Here is a 17,705-nt window from a genome sequence, read left to right on the forward strand (position 1 = left end):
CCCGGGATGGAGAAGCACGTCCCGGTGCGAGCCGCTGCCACAAGGGACCCACAATGGGTGTTCTGGCTGAGCCACAGCCAAACCCTCCACAAACCCAAGCTGCAGCAGGGGAAATCCCCCCCAAAATGAGCAAACAAGATGGGAAAAGGGGATTTTACAGCAGAGCTGGGAAGCCCTGGGTTGGAGAGGCTGCAGCTTCCAGCTCCGTCCCTCCCATGGGGCCCCTGTCGTTTCCTAAAGCCTTATTGCACTTGGAAAGCCCAAAGGGAAGGAATGAGAAGGTGAAGCAGAGACAGATGCAAAGTCCTGACAAGAAATACCAAGGAGTAAATCGCTCCTGTTTATTCATGCCACAGATATTTGCATTCTGATTCCTCCCCTGGAGGCACAAACCTCTTTTGTTGTCCCACAGCCACTTGCACTGTCCCTGCCAGCGAGAATTACAGCCTGGGGAGGACGACCCATTCCCTTATATAACGGGGTATCAGCTCCTGGAGGCCAGGCAAGGTGCTTGCCCTCCATCTGCAGCCCTGAAAGGCATAACCCACGGGAGGATGGGGTTTCCTGCAGGATGGGGCGATACGAGGCTCTCTAAAGGCGCAGTGTCCATTGCTCCCCATGGATTTGAGCTTGTTTAGGAAGGGACTGCGAGGGGTGAAGCTGCTGAAACCTCGCTGCGAGGATGAGGGAGGCAGCGGCCGCTGGACCAGCTCTGCTATGAGGAAGCTCCAAGTTACGGAGCAAAAGCCATCAGTGACTTGTCATCAGTTTGCAGTTCTGTGCCCGCTGCCCTCACCTGCGCTGCCACACCAGCACTTGCACTGTGACAAAGAAGGAAGCCAAGAGAAGGGCCTTGTGCCAAATCAAATGCAGCAGCCCTGTATAGGCGAGGCATCGAAGAACAGTTTAACCGGGGTAGTTTATGCAGGGATATAAACCAGAACCCCCCGGTTCCACTTTAACCCAGCAAAGGGCAGGGATGTTCCGGGAGCCCTCTGATATGACCTGTGGGCTCCCAAACCTCGCTGGCATCATCCACCCATGCTCAGCACATTGAGGCCAGCACTGGGATGCAGCCATAGCAGTGATCTGGGAAACAGCACTGCTCATTTTTTCCTCTTATTTACTGATTTCAGGGGAATTTAGGGGAAACCCTAAAGCACTCATTGGTTTAGTCCCAACCCCTGCACCGGGCACTGGATCCCTGTCCTGTGCTCTCTGTGGCAGATGCCTGCCCCAACACTCCCTTCCACCCCATCCATATAGGTGCTGAGTCGCCTGCTTCCACTTTGAACCATAAATTAGGTTCCCCATGCAAGGGACATGTTTTCCCCTAAAAACTCAACATGTGCTGCCTCTGATACCACAGACTGGAGGTGTCAAGCTCAGAACCGCCACTCAGGACCTCACCGTATGCTCAGCCCCATCCCATCAGCTCCGGTCCCAATCCCAGCACCTCGCACAGCAAACAGGATGGCATCTGCCTGCTTTGCTGTGAGCCCGAGGTGCTCCTGGCACTGCATCCCTTGTGGGCGCACAGATCACAGCCATGCTGCCCATAGTGCAGACATTCCTCGCACCCCAGCTTGCACAATCTCATCCCTTATCCCTTTCCCATAGGGAGATGGAGGCTTTTACTGCTTTTGGAATAAGCCCCCCCGAGAAGTGCTGGATAAGATTCGTCTGCACAGGCTGCTGGGACATCCAGCCTCGCCTGCAAAGCTTGGACCAGCTGATCCCTGAGGTCCTTTCCTTCCCACCTGGAATTCCACGCTCCCGCAAACAAAAGCCTTAAAACTTCAGCACCAAACCGGAGCGACTCCGAAATCCCAACGGGGGGGGGGGGCGCTCGGGAACCGCCATGGGGGGGACCCAAACCCGCACACCAGGACCGTGCTCCCCCCACCCAATTGTGACGTCCCCGCTGTGCCCTGAATCGGCGGCGCCCAGGGCCGGGTGGGGACCACACTGGTGCCGCTGGGGCAGGTGCCGGGTGCCCGTGTCCGTGCGGGGCGGGCCGGGGGGGGGGAGAGGGGCCGGTCCGTTCCCCGCCGCCAGCACCGCCCCTCGGCCGCACACGCGGTGCCGGCGCCGCCGCTGGGGCGATCCGGGCCCGGCGCGCACATGGCGCTGCGGAGCCGCCGGCGGAGACCGGCTCCAGCCGGTATATAAGGGCTGGGAGCGAGCGCAGAGCAGCCGCCGCCGCGGGCAGCGGGAGCAGCAGCGGCCGCAGGCCGGCGGGCAGCGGGGTCGCCTCCTCTCGCCGCCCGCCCGCCCGGGCCATGGGCAGCCCCTAACCCCGCCGCAGCACCCAGCGCCGCCGGTGAGTGGGGTCCCGCCGGGGGCCTCCGGGGAGGGAGGCGGTGAGGGGGGGGCGGGTGTCTTTGTCTGCCTGCATTAATAAATAGGCTTTTTATTACCTTTTCCACCTCGCTTTTTGCTTTTCCTCCCTTCTCCCCACCTCCCGTTTCCCGCATCCCTTTATTTTTAGCCGGCGGCCCCGAGCAGCCGGTGCGGCGGTGGCGATGCAGAAATCAGGTCTGAAATGTTCGGAAAGTGATGCAGGGAAGGAAGGGGGGGGCGCGCCGGGCCCCTCCGCGCTGGGTTTTCCATCGCTAATTTCTTTCCCCATTCTGTTTTCTGTTAATCCCTAAATGTACATGGTTTGTGTGAGGTTTGTGGTGGGGTTTTCTTCTTTTCTGCTTTAAACACAGTGCTTCCTCCTACCCGAGCCTCCCCCCGTTCCCCGTGCAGTGACACAGGCATTCGCTGCAGCCCCGCTGCCTCCCCCGGGGGGCACCCAGGCACTTCCCACAAACTTCGGTCACACACCGGTGGTCCTCCCGGTGCCCCCCTCCCCTTAACCCAAGCACCAGAGCCGGGGCAGCGGCGGGATGCTGGAGCTCACGCCTCGCTCCATCCCGCACCGGAACCCCGCCACGGGCACCCTGCACCAGCCTGAACCCGCTGGGTGCTGAGACACCCCCCCCCCAAGCTCCACTTAGGGGACCCCTTCGGGTCCCGTGGGGCCGCTCTCGGGTGGGTGCCGGTGGGGACGCGCTCGCACTCGCCTGTTCCGCGGTGAGAAGTTGCCCCGTGGGATGCAGCCGCTGCCGGAGCCGCACGGACACAAAGTGCCGGTGATCCGGGGTATAAAATGGAGGAGGGAAATGCCTGGTGCCTGCTGGGGCGGGGGACACGCAGGAGCCCGGCTCTGTCCCCGTGTCCCACCCGCAGGTGCGTGGGTGTAGCACAGAATGGGATGAGGGCATAATACACCCTCATCCATGGTATCAAGTGATGCGGAGCAGCACTGCAGAGAGCCCGATGTCCTGCCGGGGAGCCCCTCCAGCCCTTAGCGCGTCCCCTTGCTCCTGCTCTTGGGGTTCCAGTGACCCCAAGGGCTGACGGGGACAGCACAGGGAGCTGGTGGCCGACGAGGTTACAGCACTGTGGCGAGCTGGGGATTGGCAGCTCCAGAGCTGCCAGAGCAACTGCGGGTACCCCAATACCATAAGCAGCAGCTCGGTGGGTGCAGGACACTGCAGGGTATGATGGTGGGTTGTGCCACTGACCAACCCCACGGCAAACGGGTGCTATCGGGGTGTTACCATCCATCCCGGGCCAGGCAGAGGGTGCAGTGGGGAGGACGGGCGCTCCTGAGGAGCTCCTGCAGCTCCACCAGCCCACGCTGGGTCCCGTGGTGGATCTTTCATGAACTGCATCCATCCACCCCCATGCACTGAGGTACAGACGACAGCTCCCGGGTGCTGGGATTTGCTGATGGGAACAGCTCGGCAGGGTGCTGAGCAGAGAGTTTCTGGTCCTGGGCTGGAAAAGCACTGGCAAAAACGAGCCCTATGGGGTGACAAAGGCTGAAACTTCACCCCAACTCCTGCATTTAATCCCTCGGCAGCACAGGGACTGGCCTTAGGGATGTCACAGCTGCTAGGCCGTGCTTCTTCCAGCAAAATCCATCTTAAAACTGATGCCTGGCTCTTTCTCCCCTCTCTTCCAGATCAAAAATGACTGTCAAAGCTGTAAAAATGGGGTGCATGGCCCCAAATGTCTATTCTAAAGTGCCTGACGGAGGATGGGGTTGGACAGTTGCTTTTGCTTTCTTCTTTGTGGAAGCTCTCACATACGGCATTATAAAATCATTCGGTGTCTTCTTTAACGACCTGATGGAAAGCTTTGATGAAACCAACAGCAGGATATCCTGGATAATATCCATCTGTGTGTTTGTGCAGACCTTCACAGGTAAGAGTGGCAGGCATCCAGCACGGGTGCAAGGGGCAGCCGTAGTGCTGACTCATCAGACAAGGACCTGGTACCGGTGACTTTGGTGTCTCTAATGGCTCTGTTATAAATAACAGCCATAAAGTGCAGAGCTTTGTGCTCCTGGAATAACAAGAAATGTCTGCCTCAGCCCAGCCATACCTTTGAGCCCCAACTCATCCTTCTGCATGGTACAGGGACATGGTCCATGTTGCTGAGCCTGGCACGGCCATTCAGCAAGGGGTAAAAACAAGAGTTTAAGACCTAACTTCATAGTGAAAAGGGTTGGAAATACCTTAAGCCTCACTGAAATCCACTGCTGTCTGTGGATGTTGCTGCAGGTTTGTTCCCTTGCACCCTTTCTAGTCTTTGCTGATCATTTATTAGCACATCTGAAGTGCTGTGCGGTGCTCGAGGGATGGCTCCAGGGTGATGCTCTGCTCTGGGAGGCCAGCTAGCAGGGGAGGTGGCATATCCTGGGATGTGGGCAGGGGTATGAGCAGATGGTAGCTGAGGTTGCTGATGGGTGCTGACCACGTCTCTTTTCCCCTTCTTCCGTCCAGCTCCTCTGTCAACGGTCCTCAGCAACCGCTTTGGTCACCGCTTGGTGGTGATGGCCGGGGGGGTGCTGATCAGCACCGGCATGGTCATTGCCTCCTTCGCCCGCTCTGTTGTGGACATGTACATCACCATCGGCGTCATCTCCGGTGAGTTGTCCTATTCCTGCACCTCCGAACCCTTCACTTTCCTCCGGCTTTCCGCAAAGCGTGGCTCTGGCCATGGAGGGGTTTTACTCCCCACGTCATGGGGAGTGCTTGAGAAACACTGCTGACCCTCCTGAGCTGCTCTTACTCTCCTGTCCAAGGCGATGACCTGGGCTCAAGGCTTGGTCTTGTACCCTGGGGACAACCTTGGGACTCAGTCCTGCAGCTGTACCGATTGCTTGTGCTTGACCGGGGAGATGAACGCTGTTCATGGGGCCAAATCCTCCAACCTCTCCTTTGATTCTGTGTTTTTCCTGATACTTTTCCCCTTCTCCAGTCTATCCTGGGTGTCCTGCTCACATCCGTGGCCAGGAGCTTGCCTCACTTAGGGGATCAATTACTCTTCAGGCAGATGAGGTCCTCCAAATGGACCCCGCTGGCTGTTTGGGAACAGAAGGCATGAGCTGGGTGGTTGGGTCTCTTGTTTTGCTTTTCCTTTCTTTCCCCTTCTTTTTTCTTTCCCCCCTATCCAGTTTAAAAGAAAATAACATTGTGGTTTCCCCAATGATTTTCTTCCAGGGTGACTTGCTGAGTTGGCCGAAATGATACTGTAATCTCGCCACTGGGAAAGCTGACTTAACGTGTTCTCGCATCGGTGTTTCCCCCTCCCTTACTTGTTGTTATGGCAATTTTTGGCATTTATTCACAGGCCTCGGATACTGCCTCTCTTTCCTCCCGACTGTCACCATTTTATCACAGTATTTTGACAAAAGGCGTTCGCTGGTCACAGCGGTGGCATCCACAGGGGAATGTTTCGCCGTCTTCTCCTTCGCACCAGGTACAGTGCCCAAATGCTGCATGTCCATGCCTAAAGCCCGATGTTGCTCCAATCCTTTTCCCAAGCAAACAGAAGCCAATTGATACCAACTTGGTGCCCATGCACTGCTAAAGTGCACAGGTGGTTGCTCACATGCCCTGCAAACAGGGCTACAAGTAATCCTAGAGACTGGTCTCCCCATGCCCAAGCCCCCCCAGCACGACGTGTGCCAGAGCAGGACGTGCCTTGCTGATACACAGCCTGCCCGGTTCCCTATATAGATCTAGCAGGCTAAAAATAAGACCGAGAAACTTCAGCTATTTAAAACGTACACAGTACACATAACTGTTCCTAAAGGTTAGTGAGCCTCTGCTCAGCATGAGCTGCTCCAGCCTTCTGGGGACCTGTGCCCAGGCACCATGTGCCTGTCTCTGCAGTTCAGGTGGTCCTCTCCTGCGCACGCTTCCATTCATAATAACCCATTGTAAAGCTGCTCTGATTGCAGATGAAGGCTTGTGATTACGCAGTAACACGCACCTTTGAGCAGAGCAAAGAGACTTCCTCTAATAGCTGGTTTCAGGGTGGGGTCAGTGAGAGAGGAAACTTTACTGCTGAGTTTGCTCTCATTCACTAAAAATAACACCACCTTCGTCCTTGTGCATCCCAAACTCACCAGGACCTCACAAGTGGTTACCTAGAGGGTGGCTTCTGCTAGCCAGATGTTAGAGGTGGCTTCCAGCTCTTTGCTGCAGCTGATGGGAGGAACATGGGTGCCAGACCCCTGGGTGGCCCTGGGCAGGATGGACCAGGATGGACCCTGCTCAGCCTCCATAAGAGCTGAGGTGCTGGGGACAAGCTGGTGATGAAGCTCCAGTACAAACAGCTCCTTGGTGTAACTCCACGTTCTTCTACTTATACTTTCTTCTTCTTCTGCCCTCTTTCCTCAGCAATTACTGCTCTGAAAGAGCAGATAGGCTGGAGATACAGCCTCCTTTCTGTTGGGGTGCTGCAGCTGAGCATCGTTGTGTGTGGGTCGCTCCTGCGACCCATTATCATCCAAGAGCAAGAAGAAGTGAAAGCACATCCTCCAGAAGAGCCCACGGAGACCAAGTACATGCTTGAAAACGAGCAAACACGCACCTCAATAGAGTCCATAGACTCAGGAGTCGAAATAACTACCTCACCCAGCAATGTGCCTGGAAAAACCAAAGCAGAGCCGAAAAGTGAAGAACCAAAGGAACACGTGCAGACACTTGTTGAAAATAACAGCACCCCTCCAGAACCAAAAACCAAACTACTGGACTTTTCTGTGATGAGAGACTATAGCTTTATCTGTTATGCATTCTTTGGCCTGTTTGCTACCCTGGGCTTCTTCGCTCCTTCCCTCTACATCATTCCCTTGAGTCTCAGCCTTGGCATCGGCAAAGACCACTCTGCATACATACTGTCGGCCATGGCAATCGCAGAGGTCTTTGGAAGAATCTCAGCGGGCTGGGTCCTCAACAAGAAGCCCATCCGCAAGATCTACATCGAACTCATCTGCGTTGTCCTGCTGTCTGTAGCGTTGTTTGCCTTCCCTTTTGCCTCCGAGTTCTGGGGCTTGATGACATGTAGCATATTCTTCGGGTTCATGCTCGGAACGGTAGCAGGCACGCATATTCCCCTCCTGGCAGAAGATGACGTGGTTGGCATCGAGAAGATGTCCTCTGCAGCTGGTGTCTATGTCTTCATTCAAAGCTTAGCTGGGTTGGCTGGACCACCCCTTGCAGGTAACTCTAAAACTCATGTTCATTTGGGGTTTGGGGTGTGGTTTTTGGCATGCTGTTGGTGCTGATCTGTCTAGAAAGTGTTCTGGAAGCGCTAATCATAGTACTCGCCTAAAAGCCCTGCAACTAGTATTAGGAGACACTCAGAGCCAGAAGACTGCTGCAATGCAGTTCTGCAGAGTCCCACAGATGAGGCGGTCTCCACTGAGGAACCTCGGAGTGAAGGAAAATACTGCAGTGCTCCCCTGATCCTGCTGGAAAACTAAACCTGGCATCACTTCAGGCTCTAGAGAGTGGCAGAAATGAATCGCTTCCACTGTGCATGTGCTTCTGCCATAGACTGCAGAAAGGTGAAGCTCTCTGGCATCCTAAATAGATGCATTTCATGCCCAGAGGCTTCTGACTTGCCTGAAGATGACACTATGCACCCCTGAACACTGTGTTTTACTTCTTTTAAGGTAGCATCTGTTTGTCATAGAGTAGCATTGATTGCAGATAAAATGATGCAGTGGTACCCGGATTAAAGTGGTACCCAGATTAAAAACCCTGTGGGAGGAATGGATGGGCATGGGAGAGGGGAGCCACCTGTGGCTAACTGCTGTCAATGTGTCCCCATAGGTGTCATAGTGGATACGACACAGAACTACAGCTCAGCCTTTTACTCCTGTGCTGCTGGCATGGTCTTGGGTGCCGTGTTCCTGTCCCTGGTGAGACCGTGCAAGGTTGGGCTGTGCCACTGCTCGCAGCAGGGCGCGGAGGAGAGCACGGTGGGGGCTGCTCCATACTTACCTGATGACTTTATAGACATGGATATTGGAAAAGGGGAAAATTCAGGAAAAGGGGAAAATTCAGGTAAAGGCTCTGACAGCGTGATCTAAACACACACCACCACCCTCCCCCGTTCCTTCTCCATCTAAATCTACCCGGCGCAAGACTGGGGAAGATGTCAGCTCTGCTCCACGTTTTAAAGCTCCATTCTAAAGGGAATGTGAAATTTTAAATGTGAACAGTTGCTACCAACAACTTCTTTTTTTTTTTTAATGATTAGGAAGAACTTTTTTAACCAATAATGGAAAGCTCCATAGAAAATACGGATAGCCACATCCAGTAACTTGTGTCTAGCATGAAGACGTGATGCACACTCCTGCTTTCCTGATAACAAACAAGGTTCAACTGACCCCAGAGAAACTGAGAACAACAGCAGAAGCAGCTCAGCCTCTGACTGTCCTCAACCACCCCTACCACAGATTCCAAGCAAATACAACACCGATGACATGAACTGGAGACAAGCATTTCATGCACCACCAACAGCCAAGTCAATCTTCTTCTGGAAATATGAGGACTCATGTTTTAGGCTGGAGGAGGCTAGGCTAGAGAGCTGGCCTAGTAGAAACCATTGTTAATGTTCTTAACTTGAACATCACAAATGCTGGAAAATCAGAGGCTCTGTATGTCTTTATGGCCAGTTATTACTGCACATCTTAATCACAAGGTAATTTTTCTTCTCCTGATTGGTATCCTTAGAACTGTTAGGGTTTTTTTTTTCTGTTGATAGTCAGCTCTGATGTACTGTTTCTAATTTAATTAGTATTTATTAATTTATTCTAAGATTGCTAAAGGAGGTTAGCTTAAATAAGGGGAGAGGAAAAATCATCTTCTGCAGATCGGAAAGCTGTCTTTACATCACCCTCTTCAACAACTATCTTGTATTGCTAGCTTGTGAAATTGTTGGGAACCTTACAGCATAGAGTGTAGCTGTTTTGAATAGGTAGGTCTTAGGTAACCCAGTTGTTATTTAGAAAGGAAAAAAAACCAATCATAAACCACAGATCCAGCATCTCTTTCCGTCAGGCCTCAGCTGGTGTCACTGGACCTAGCTCTGCTGCTGTCACCAGCCCACCCCACAGGGAGGGTTGGGCTCAGTATGTCTTAATGTACCCAAAACCTTCGCTTACACGTGCACAAGGAACTCTCTGCCACATCACACATGAATGTGGAACACCCCCTTGATACCCAGCCCCTGGCAATCTGCTCCCCGCATTGTCAGCCATGGGGCATGTACCCCCTGCTCCCCAAAGTCAGCAGGATCCCTTTTTTTGCTCCAGTAAAATGAACCAGAGTCTGTGCACACAGAAGGCATGAGGGGAATAGTAAAAGACAACATCCTAGATCTTCATTTAGTCTTAACGGGAGAGATTCCTACTCATGGTGACACAAGCTTGCTTACCCCACCTATATGCATCTTAACGCCTCTTAAGCAACTCAGGGGGACAAATCAAGTCTGGTTTGGTTTGGAAGGCAAACCAAACCAACATCTCTGTGTTTTTCAATGGAAGTGGCATCATGCATTAACTGCTACGCTGACCTGTCTGTGTTTTACCAGCCATAGAAATGGGGGACAATCTGTCAAGAAAAGATTAAAAAAAAAGATTAAAAAAGCCCAGGAATCTCGCCCCCTCTTTTTGGGAAGGTGCTTGATGTGGTTTTTGTGTCTTAAATGTCCCAAAACCCAATAAATAGGCACTCTTGCAACCAAGTGGCTAGAGCAATCCATCCTCACTGCCCGAGACCTGCGGTCTCGCATCCTTCCTCTGCCTCAGCACTTTATCACAGCCAGCAGAACCTCGCTGCGATGCACCCAGGACTGGAAGACCCCTTACAGAGAACTGAGAGTTTTGTGAATCAGTGAGCAAATGAACAAGTCACAATCGTCGCATTAAGATGTACTTTTTATTTATTGTTAATTTATGATGACTTCAAGCATTTTGGTAAATGTTCTGTAGACTCTTAATTGTGAGATTATGGAAGTCTTTTGTGATACGAGACCTCACTACAGCACTTTGCTATTACACCTCTGCTTGGAAGTGGAACAAGGCCTCCAGGTTTTGTGTGTGTGTGGATGCTCCCTGTTCGGCAGATTGGCGAGGTTCTACTGTAATGTTCTCTTTGTTTTCTACAACAGTTTCCAATACAGATCAAATGATATGTCTGTCACTGACCTCACGTTTCTGTTCCTGTCTGTGTAGCGGCACGAGCAGGGGAGCGTGTGAGTATGTGTGTGTGCGGGCACAGAAGACCCAGAAGCAGGCTTTAATGCGTTCAAAGCAGGACTTACTGATGTGTTTGTAACCTAGTGGACTCTGGAACTATTCTAAAACACTGAGTTTTGCAATAAACTTGTTCTTTTTTTTTTTTTTCCTTTTCCTTTTTTTTTTTTTTAATAAAGAAAATGAAGAAAATTTCCTGCTTCCCTCCTCTCCATCCCTAGCACGAGGCCTGGCAGCGTGGCCATCACATGCCACTTCCTCAGCCTGCAGCAGCCTGTTTGCCCTGTGAATTGGGCAATCCTGTGTTCTTCTAAAGAAGATCAGGGCTGACCTCGAGGGTGCTCTTGTAAAGCCCTTACCCGGGGAGCCCTGATTAGAAGGAGCCTTTTCTCCTCCTGGATTGGTGGCACTGGGGAGCGTTACCCTCGTTCCTTCGAGAAGCACGCAATCATGTCATTATTTTATCATCTCTCAGTTGCAGCATACTTTCTCCATGCCAGGCTGGGCGGCTCATGTAGCACAAATTAAGCCACTAAATACCAGGATAGTTGCACTAAAAGGCAATTTTCTCTCCCTCAAGCCTTGTTTCTTTTTTAGCCAGATGAAATACGCCCTTCCCCACTTAGCCCCTAACTCTCACCATCGCCAAGCCCTATCAGGAGTAAGGCTGCCACCCTTAATTCCAACTATCAGTACTTCTATTTGCAAGTGAACTACTTACTGAAGAAATCATGCCAATGGTACACGTTAAGTACAATCTGTTTTCATTCTGGTTGCAAAAGTCCTAGAGCAGAGGTGATTGTACGTGCAGACCTAATGCAAATACCAAAGTCCTGGGAAGCTAACCTGCCTCCATGTTTTACTCTGGCTCGATTACAGCAGTGAACAAGCACTGTTTGCAACAGCTTCCTCAAAACCAACCCCTTCAAAAGGCATTACAAAGGCTGAAGAGAACTCACTTAAAAGCACATCAAACCGTAGCACTTTCAGATGTCTCCTTGCACAGATTGGAGTCCTTTTTCCCACCTGGTTTATGTTAATTGCCCACATCCTCCTCTTACCCTGGTACAAGGGCTTTAAGGGCAGAATAACATAGGATAAGCCCCATTTTGTTCAGCAGTATTCCAAATGTACCTTGCAGCAGTAAATAAGAGGACAGCACGTCAGGATAAAAGGGGTTGTTCAAACTGCAGTCAATGAGGCCAGTGCTGGCCAAATGTAAATAAAGGAAGTTACACAAGGTCAGCTTGCAGGAGGACAAAAAGCTCCGACTGTAGGTATCGGGAGCAGAAAGGAAGCTGTCCAGGGGGGTTGTTTGTTGCTTTGGGGGTCTTTAAAAGCGACAAAGCCATTTTTCCAGTTGAAATCCAAAGGAAGGGCAACCCCTTGTGCTGCTTCACTTGCTTTACATAAGCTGACACCAGGTACTCAAAGGGACAAATGAACCTTTAAAAATAGCTGAACTGGCTTTGGAATGAAAGTGAAGTAGGTGCTTACAAAACAGCTCCCAAGTTTTAACGCTTCCCTTCAGATGTTACTTGTTAGCATCTGAGATCATCATGTTCCAGCTGCCCATAGTAAACATGACCTGGATTTTCAGTGATGCAAGCCCAAGCTGCAGCCTTCCTTGCTCCCTCTCTCTTTGGACAGCATCTTAAAGATGCCCTATAGGTTGGGTTAAAGATCCCTTGGTTGGAAGGCAGAGAGAGAAAGCACGGCTGCCCAGAGGAGTTATGTTGTACTTGGTGTCCACACTAACAGACAGGACCCCTGGTTCCCAATGGGATACAACACTGGCAGCACAGGGAAAGGCTCGCAAGCATCCCAAGATGCCACCAGTCCAAGAAGCTGGTGTGTAGACATGATGCACATGTGCTTCCCACTGATCCAGGAGACCTCTGGGAATCCTGGCAGCAAAGCACAGTTTTCCCCTCCCTGTTTTCACTCACATGGACTTTTACTTGCAGGGTCTGCACATCTGCGGCTGCACCAGCATAAAGCGAATTGCAGCAAGCCGTGTCATAAATCAAATGCAATCCCCCTCCCTCCTTCCTACTGCAGTTGTCAAGCTCCAGTTACAACAATTTGTGGTAAAATATTACTCACCAGCACTTTGGCCCGTGTAAGCAGCTCTGCCTCTGTAAAGACAGCCCCTTAAATCACTGCTTTGTCACAGAAGCCACAAGCATAACCAAAAGACTTATTACACGCAGACATTATGAGAATAAGGCCGGGGAGACAATAGTTCCCCTTGCTTCCTTTTTGTCAAAGCTTTCATTAATGTTGTGAATGTCTTTTTCTACTTTACCCGCTGCCAGCTGCTTGCCACAGCCAGCCTGTGGCACAGGAGCAGCCCAAAGAGCAGCAAAACAGAGCTGAGTGGTGGCAAACCGGGCTGCTCAGCATCACCCTGTGCTCCTGCTTCAGCGACCTGCGCTCCCCAGTGATGCTGGTACCCCCCCGTCCTGCCTCCGCGCTCTGCTGATTCACTTGCATCTCCACCGGCTTGTGCTTGTGCTATGGGAAGTTATCAAAATTGGGCCTTTTAAGCACTTCAAACCCATCAAAGCTTTTGTGTTTTGCTGTTGATTGCATTGCTGTTGGATGGGGTTTTTTAGATGTTGAGAAATGAGATAAAGACCCAAAATCATCAGTGAAGAATTTCTGCCTAGGATCCAATCTAAATCTGATTCTAACACTGCCTCTTGGCCAAACCTGCTGCTGAAGCCTTTTATCCACTCCCAGTCACCAAACTTGACCCAAGTTACCCAAACCCCTCTCCTCACAGGTTTGCATCCCTGCTTCTCTCTGTCGGTGGTGACTTAGGGACACCCCGACACGTGTCACCACTTAAGATGCAGCATCGCAGACAGGCCCTGGCACAGCAATTTCTGCACCTTGACATCCCCACATTGCCTCTGTTAGAGAATTCATTCAGGGGTGGAACAAGGTTCTGGTTTGCACAGAGAGAAGAGAAGGGCAGGGTGCAGTGCCCTCCACATCCCAGCAGCAGAAGCCAGCCTCCCCCCAGGACTGGATGCAGGGCAGGATGTACCCCTGTGGATGCAGGACAGGTTGCACTCTGCTGCTCTGCCAAAAGCAGTCCCGTGGGGCAGCCCAGCCTTTGATACCTACTGCGGAGTGCACACAGGGAACCGGGCACCACCACGCGCATGGAGCTGAACCCCCGCAAGAAGCCAGCTCCTTCCCCTGCCCGCTGTCAAATCACTCCCTTCCCTCCTCCTGCTGCAGCCCGGCGCCTCCGGCTCCCCCTCCCTGCACCCAACAACCACCACCGAGCCCCCGGGGGCCCCCAATCTCCCTCCCTCCCGCACCCGGGGGTGCAGCAACAGCGCCTTATCAGTGCGTGCCATGCGCAGGCACCGCGGGGCTATCGCGGGCTGCGAGCCGGCCGGGCCATGGGGCACCGCGAGGGGGAAGCCAGCGCCGTAGGGGACCCCCCCGGACAGAGCGGGACGAGGCTGAAGCGAAGCCTGAGCACTCACGGGGCAGAGCGGCTGCCATGGCGCAGCCGTCCCGGCGGGTCCTGCTCCTCCCCATCCCGTGTCCGTCCAGGCAGAGGGGAGGAGCGCGGAGCCCATGCGAGCGGCTGTGCCATCCGCAGAGCACCCCGAGGCACCCCATGGGGAGCAAAGGGCTTCACCCCACCCGCGTCTCCCAGGGACACCGAAGGAATGAGCTCCCCGAGCTCCTGCAAGCCCCTCACGGAACGGACTCGCAGCTCTTCCCTTGCTGCTGGCAAATCATGGCCTTGTCCTGCTCAAGCATCAGCTGCACAGAACCCACAGGTTTTGTCTCTGGAAACCCCTACACTGGAACTTCAGTAACACTCATGTCCATCCTTGCCCGCACAGAACTTACAGAGGGTTTTGCCTCTGGAAACCCCTCAACTGGAACTTCAGTAACACTCACATCCATCCTTACCAGCACACAACTCCGCTGGGTAGCTCATGCAGCTCCCCATCCTCTGCCAGGAGGACAATACATGAGATCAACAGTACCTGGAAAGCAGCCTGTAGGCACAAAGGTGACTTTCCTGCTGCTTCTCCCTTCTGCTGCCTGTTCTCCTTCCTCCTGCCTCCACTGGTGAGGGGTCAGAGCCCTTCACAGCTTCTTCAAGTATAGTCAAAAGCCCTCAGAGAGGAGATGGAGACCTCCCTCCACAACAGCAAGAGTGAGTCCTCACACAAATACATTAACCAAATACTTAAATACAAAATGATGCTCAAGCTTTAGTTTGTAAATGGCTTCATTGAGGCCACCCCGATCCTCCCCAGATCTCCAGCAGCATCTTCACATCCCAGAGATCTCCATAGAATCCCAGCCTGATTTGCGTTAAAGGGACCTTAAAGCTCGTTCAGTTCCGACCCCTGCCACGAGCAGGGACACCTTCCACTGGAGCAGCTTGCTCCAAGCCCCTGTGCCCAACGTGGCCTTGAACACTGCCAGGGATGGGGCAGGCTGTTCAATCCCTTTTGCATCTCTTTGCTTTATTCAGTCTCTTTTGCACATCTTTGAATGTGACACGAAATGTAACCTCGTGTGTCCTCAAGGACCAGACTCTGATCTTGCAGCCAGACCGATGCGTTGTCCTCCTTGGTTAAAAGCACCTTCATCACAGCACAAAGGGCTGAACTGGTCAACTAACAATGTGTAAAGAGGGAACTGCACATCAACTGTGTATTATGGCAAATTCAATATTAATAATGAAGGAAACAACAGCAATAAACATCAAAATGTGTGAATCTATCTCAAAAGAGGAAGTTTTTACATATCTCCATAGAGGTGCAGTCTGGTGGGTGCTTCCAACAGCAGGTAACTGACCCGCTGCAGAGAAGGTAATTGCTCACAGTGTGTGAGGAAGAGGCACAAAAGTAGATCCATGAAGCAACAATTAATCCTGAAAATTGTGCCCAGTGGGAACATTCCCCCATCAGCCGGATTTGGGGCTCAATTGGGATCAATTGGGATTTGGCACAAAGAAACCCATTTACTAGCCCAGAGGAGGCAGCATCCTACCGGGGTGGTGTGAAGAGTAACGGAAACCCAACCAAATCCTGGCCACAGTGATTAAAAATGCCATCCTGGCTCAGGAAATTAAAGCACCAATTAAATCTGTGAGCCTGGTTTAAAGAGAGGAACGTGTCAATGACCTGGATTAAAGTTCAAGGCATCTCTGCTTGATCTTCATGCACTGCACTTAGGTGCAACCCATGCTATGGGCAGACCCTGGTACCTGGGACTCTGAGGACAGCACGCACTGCATCACATCGCACTGGGTGCTCATGGACTGCCTCTCCCCACGTCATCCCAACACCCCAAAACCAAGCTGCTCATTCACCATTGCCCCTTTTCACCTGCAAAACCCCTTTTACTTATGCAAAGGAACTCTAATTCCTGCAATTTTATTATTAATCCTATAAAATACCACTCATTCAATGGCACAAGCCGTGGGACACAGCACACCCCAGGACCTAAAGCAGTGTTCAAGAGGGATGAAGACAAACATTCCTGGCTCCACGTAGCATCAGCAGAGACCAAATAGTGCAGCATCACGTTAGCAACCGGTGTCAGCCAAGAGATGATACAAACATGAGCTTTTCAGTGAAGAATTTTTAGTGCACTTGGTAGTTTCTTGTCAGACAGCACGTTTTCAAACAGCCCATAGGCAATGACAGCAAGTAACCCTTTAAATAATGAGCTTGGCTGCATGGATTATATGTTCTGCTTGCATGCCTTAGTCCTGCAGCACATCAAGGCACTTCAATAACCACCTGTGGCTCCCCTTGAATGCTCACAGTGAACACATTTGGGTTCCTGCCATTATTTCACTATCATCTTCATGCATTCCTTGATAGGGAGAAGTGAAAATGAACTAGAGTTGAACCACTTTAATCTTCACATTGAAAGACTGAAGCAAAATCCTTCTCTCCCTCCCCACTGCATCCTGCTCCTTGTATTTAAACCAAGATGGTTCATACTGGTCAGAAGGGTTCCAACCCCGACCCATGTGAGCAGCAGAACCCTTCGGCCTGCCCCAGATCTCTGGTAGCACCTGCTTCTACTTAGCAAACCAAACAAACAGTTGCTAACCACAAGTGTAACTCTATACCGCTGCCATTGCTTTGCACGTCTCAGACCACAGCTTCCTCTGGAGCCCCTGACCTCGTGTGTCTGCTCGGGTTTTACGTCTGTGAGCCCATAGGAGGATGAGACAAACAAGAAAGGAGCTGCAGTATCTACAGCAACGGCTGAAACACAAACTAATGGGGGTTGTGAAACGCAGCCTCAGAGGAAGTGGAAGGCAGGCTGCACGGTGCTGGGGGGATAATCCGGGCTCTGACATGGGGTGATGGCTCATAGGGCACCCCAGTGTGGGACAGGCACGCATCCAGCCAGGAATGCGCTGCCCAAGGACAAGGGTGGCCAGAAAGCTGCCCTGAGCATTTGGGTGGTAACACTTGACCCTCATCCCCAGGAGACCTTGGGAATGGGGAATGCTGTAGGATTGGAGATGGGCTTCCTGCATTCCTGAGTACTGGCTCCTGCAGGGCAGTGGGAAGCAACCGGACAGTGGTGCCAGCACATGTGCCACAGGTCCAGGCTCTTCCAGCTCTCCAGAACCAAGGCTGGAGACAGGGTGGAAAGAAAAGGCCGGGGGCTTGTGTGACTCTGATCCTATAGTTTTCTGTAATCACACACATGGGGCAGGGATGCAGGGGGTGTCTATAGGGTTCATCCAGGTGACTCACAGACACATAGAATGGTTTGGATTGGAAGGGACCTTAAAGCTCCTCCAGCTCCAACCCCTGCCACAGGCAGGGACCCCTTCCACTGGAGCAGCTTGCTCCAAGCCCCTGTGTCCAACCTGGCCTTGAGCACTGCCAGGGATGGGGCAGCCACAGCTTCTCTGGGCACCCTGTGCCAGCGCCTCAGCACCCTCACAGGGAAGAGCTTCTGCCTAAGAGCTCAGCTCAATCTCTGCTTTGGAAGGTTAAAGCCATTCCCCTTGTCCTGTCCTTACATGCCCTTGTAACAGATACATGACTGGAGCCCCACATCATGTCCCACA

At 52.3% G+C, this 17,705-nt stretch overlaps 1 protein-coding gene across 1 annotated transcript; it reads left to right on the top strand.

Annotated features, from left to right (window-relative positions):
* Positions 1 to 2,088: 2,088 nt before the first annotated feature.
* Positions 2,089 to 8,443, top strand: SLC16A6 (solute carrier family 16 member 6). Its single transcript, XM_061377470.1, has 6 exons — positions 2,089 to 2,323; positions 4,019 to 4,260; positions 4,842 to 4,985; positions 5,692 to 5,820; positions 6,747 to 7,568; positions 8,184 to 8,443. Exons 2-6 carry the CDS (start codon positions 4,026 to 4,028, stop codon positions 8,441 to 8,443), a joined length of 1,590 nt encoding a protein of 529 aa, XP_061233454.1. The 5' UTR covers positions 2,089 to 2,323; positions 4,019 to 4,025.
* Positions 8,444 to 17,705: the final 9,262 nt, after the last annotated feature.

The sequence above is a fragment of the Neopsephotus bourkii genome, unplaced genomic scaffold (genome assembly GCF_033783945.1).
Source record: "Neopsephotus bourkii isolate Nb327-2 ecotype Australia unplaced genomic scaffold, CSIRO-AGI_Nbou_v1 NB_1749, whole genome shotgun sequence".
NCBI classification, from domain to species: Eukaryota; Metazoa; Chordata; class Aves; order Psittaciformes; family Psittacidae; genus Neopsephotus; species Neopsephotus bourkii.

Coding starts and splice junctions, on each gene's coding strand:
- SLC16A6 (XM_061377470.1), top strand. CDS start 4,026: ATGACTGTCAAAGCTGTAAAAATGGGGTGCATGGCCCCAAATGTCTAT. Junction 4,986..5,691: donor CACCATCGGCGTCATCTCCG/GTGAGTTGTCCT, acceptor ATTTATTCACAG/GCCTCGGATACTGCCTCTCT. Junction 5,821..6,746: donor CGTCTTCTCCTTCGCACCAG/GTACAGTGCCCA, acceptor CTCTTTCCTCAG/CAATTACTGCTCTGAAAGAG.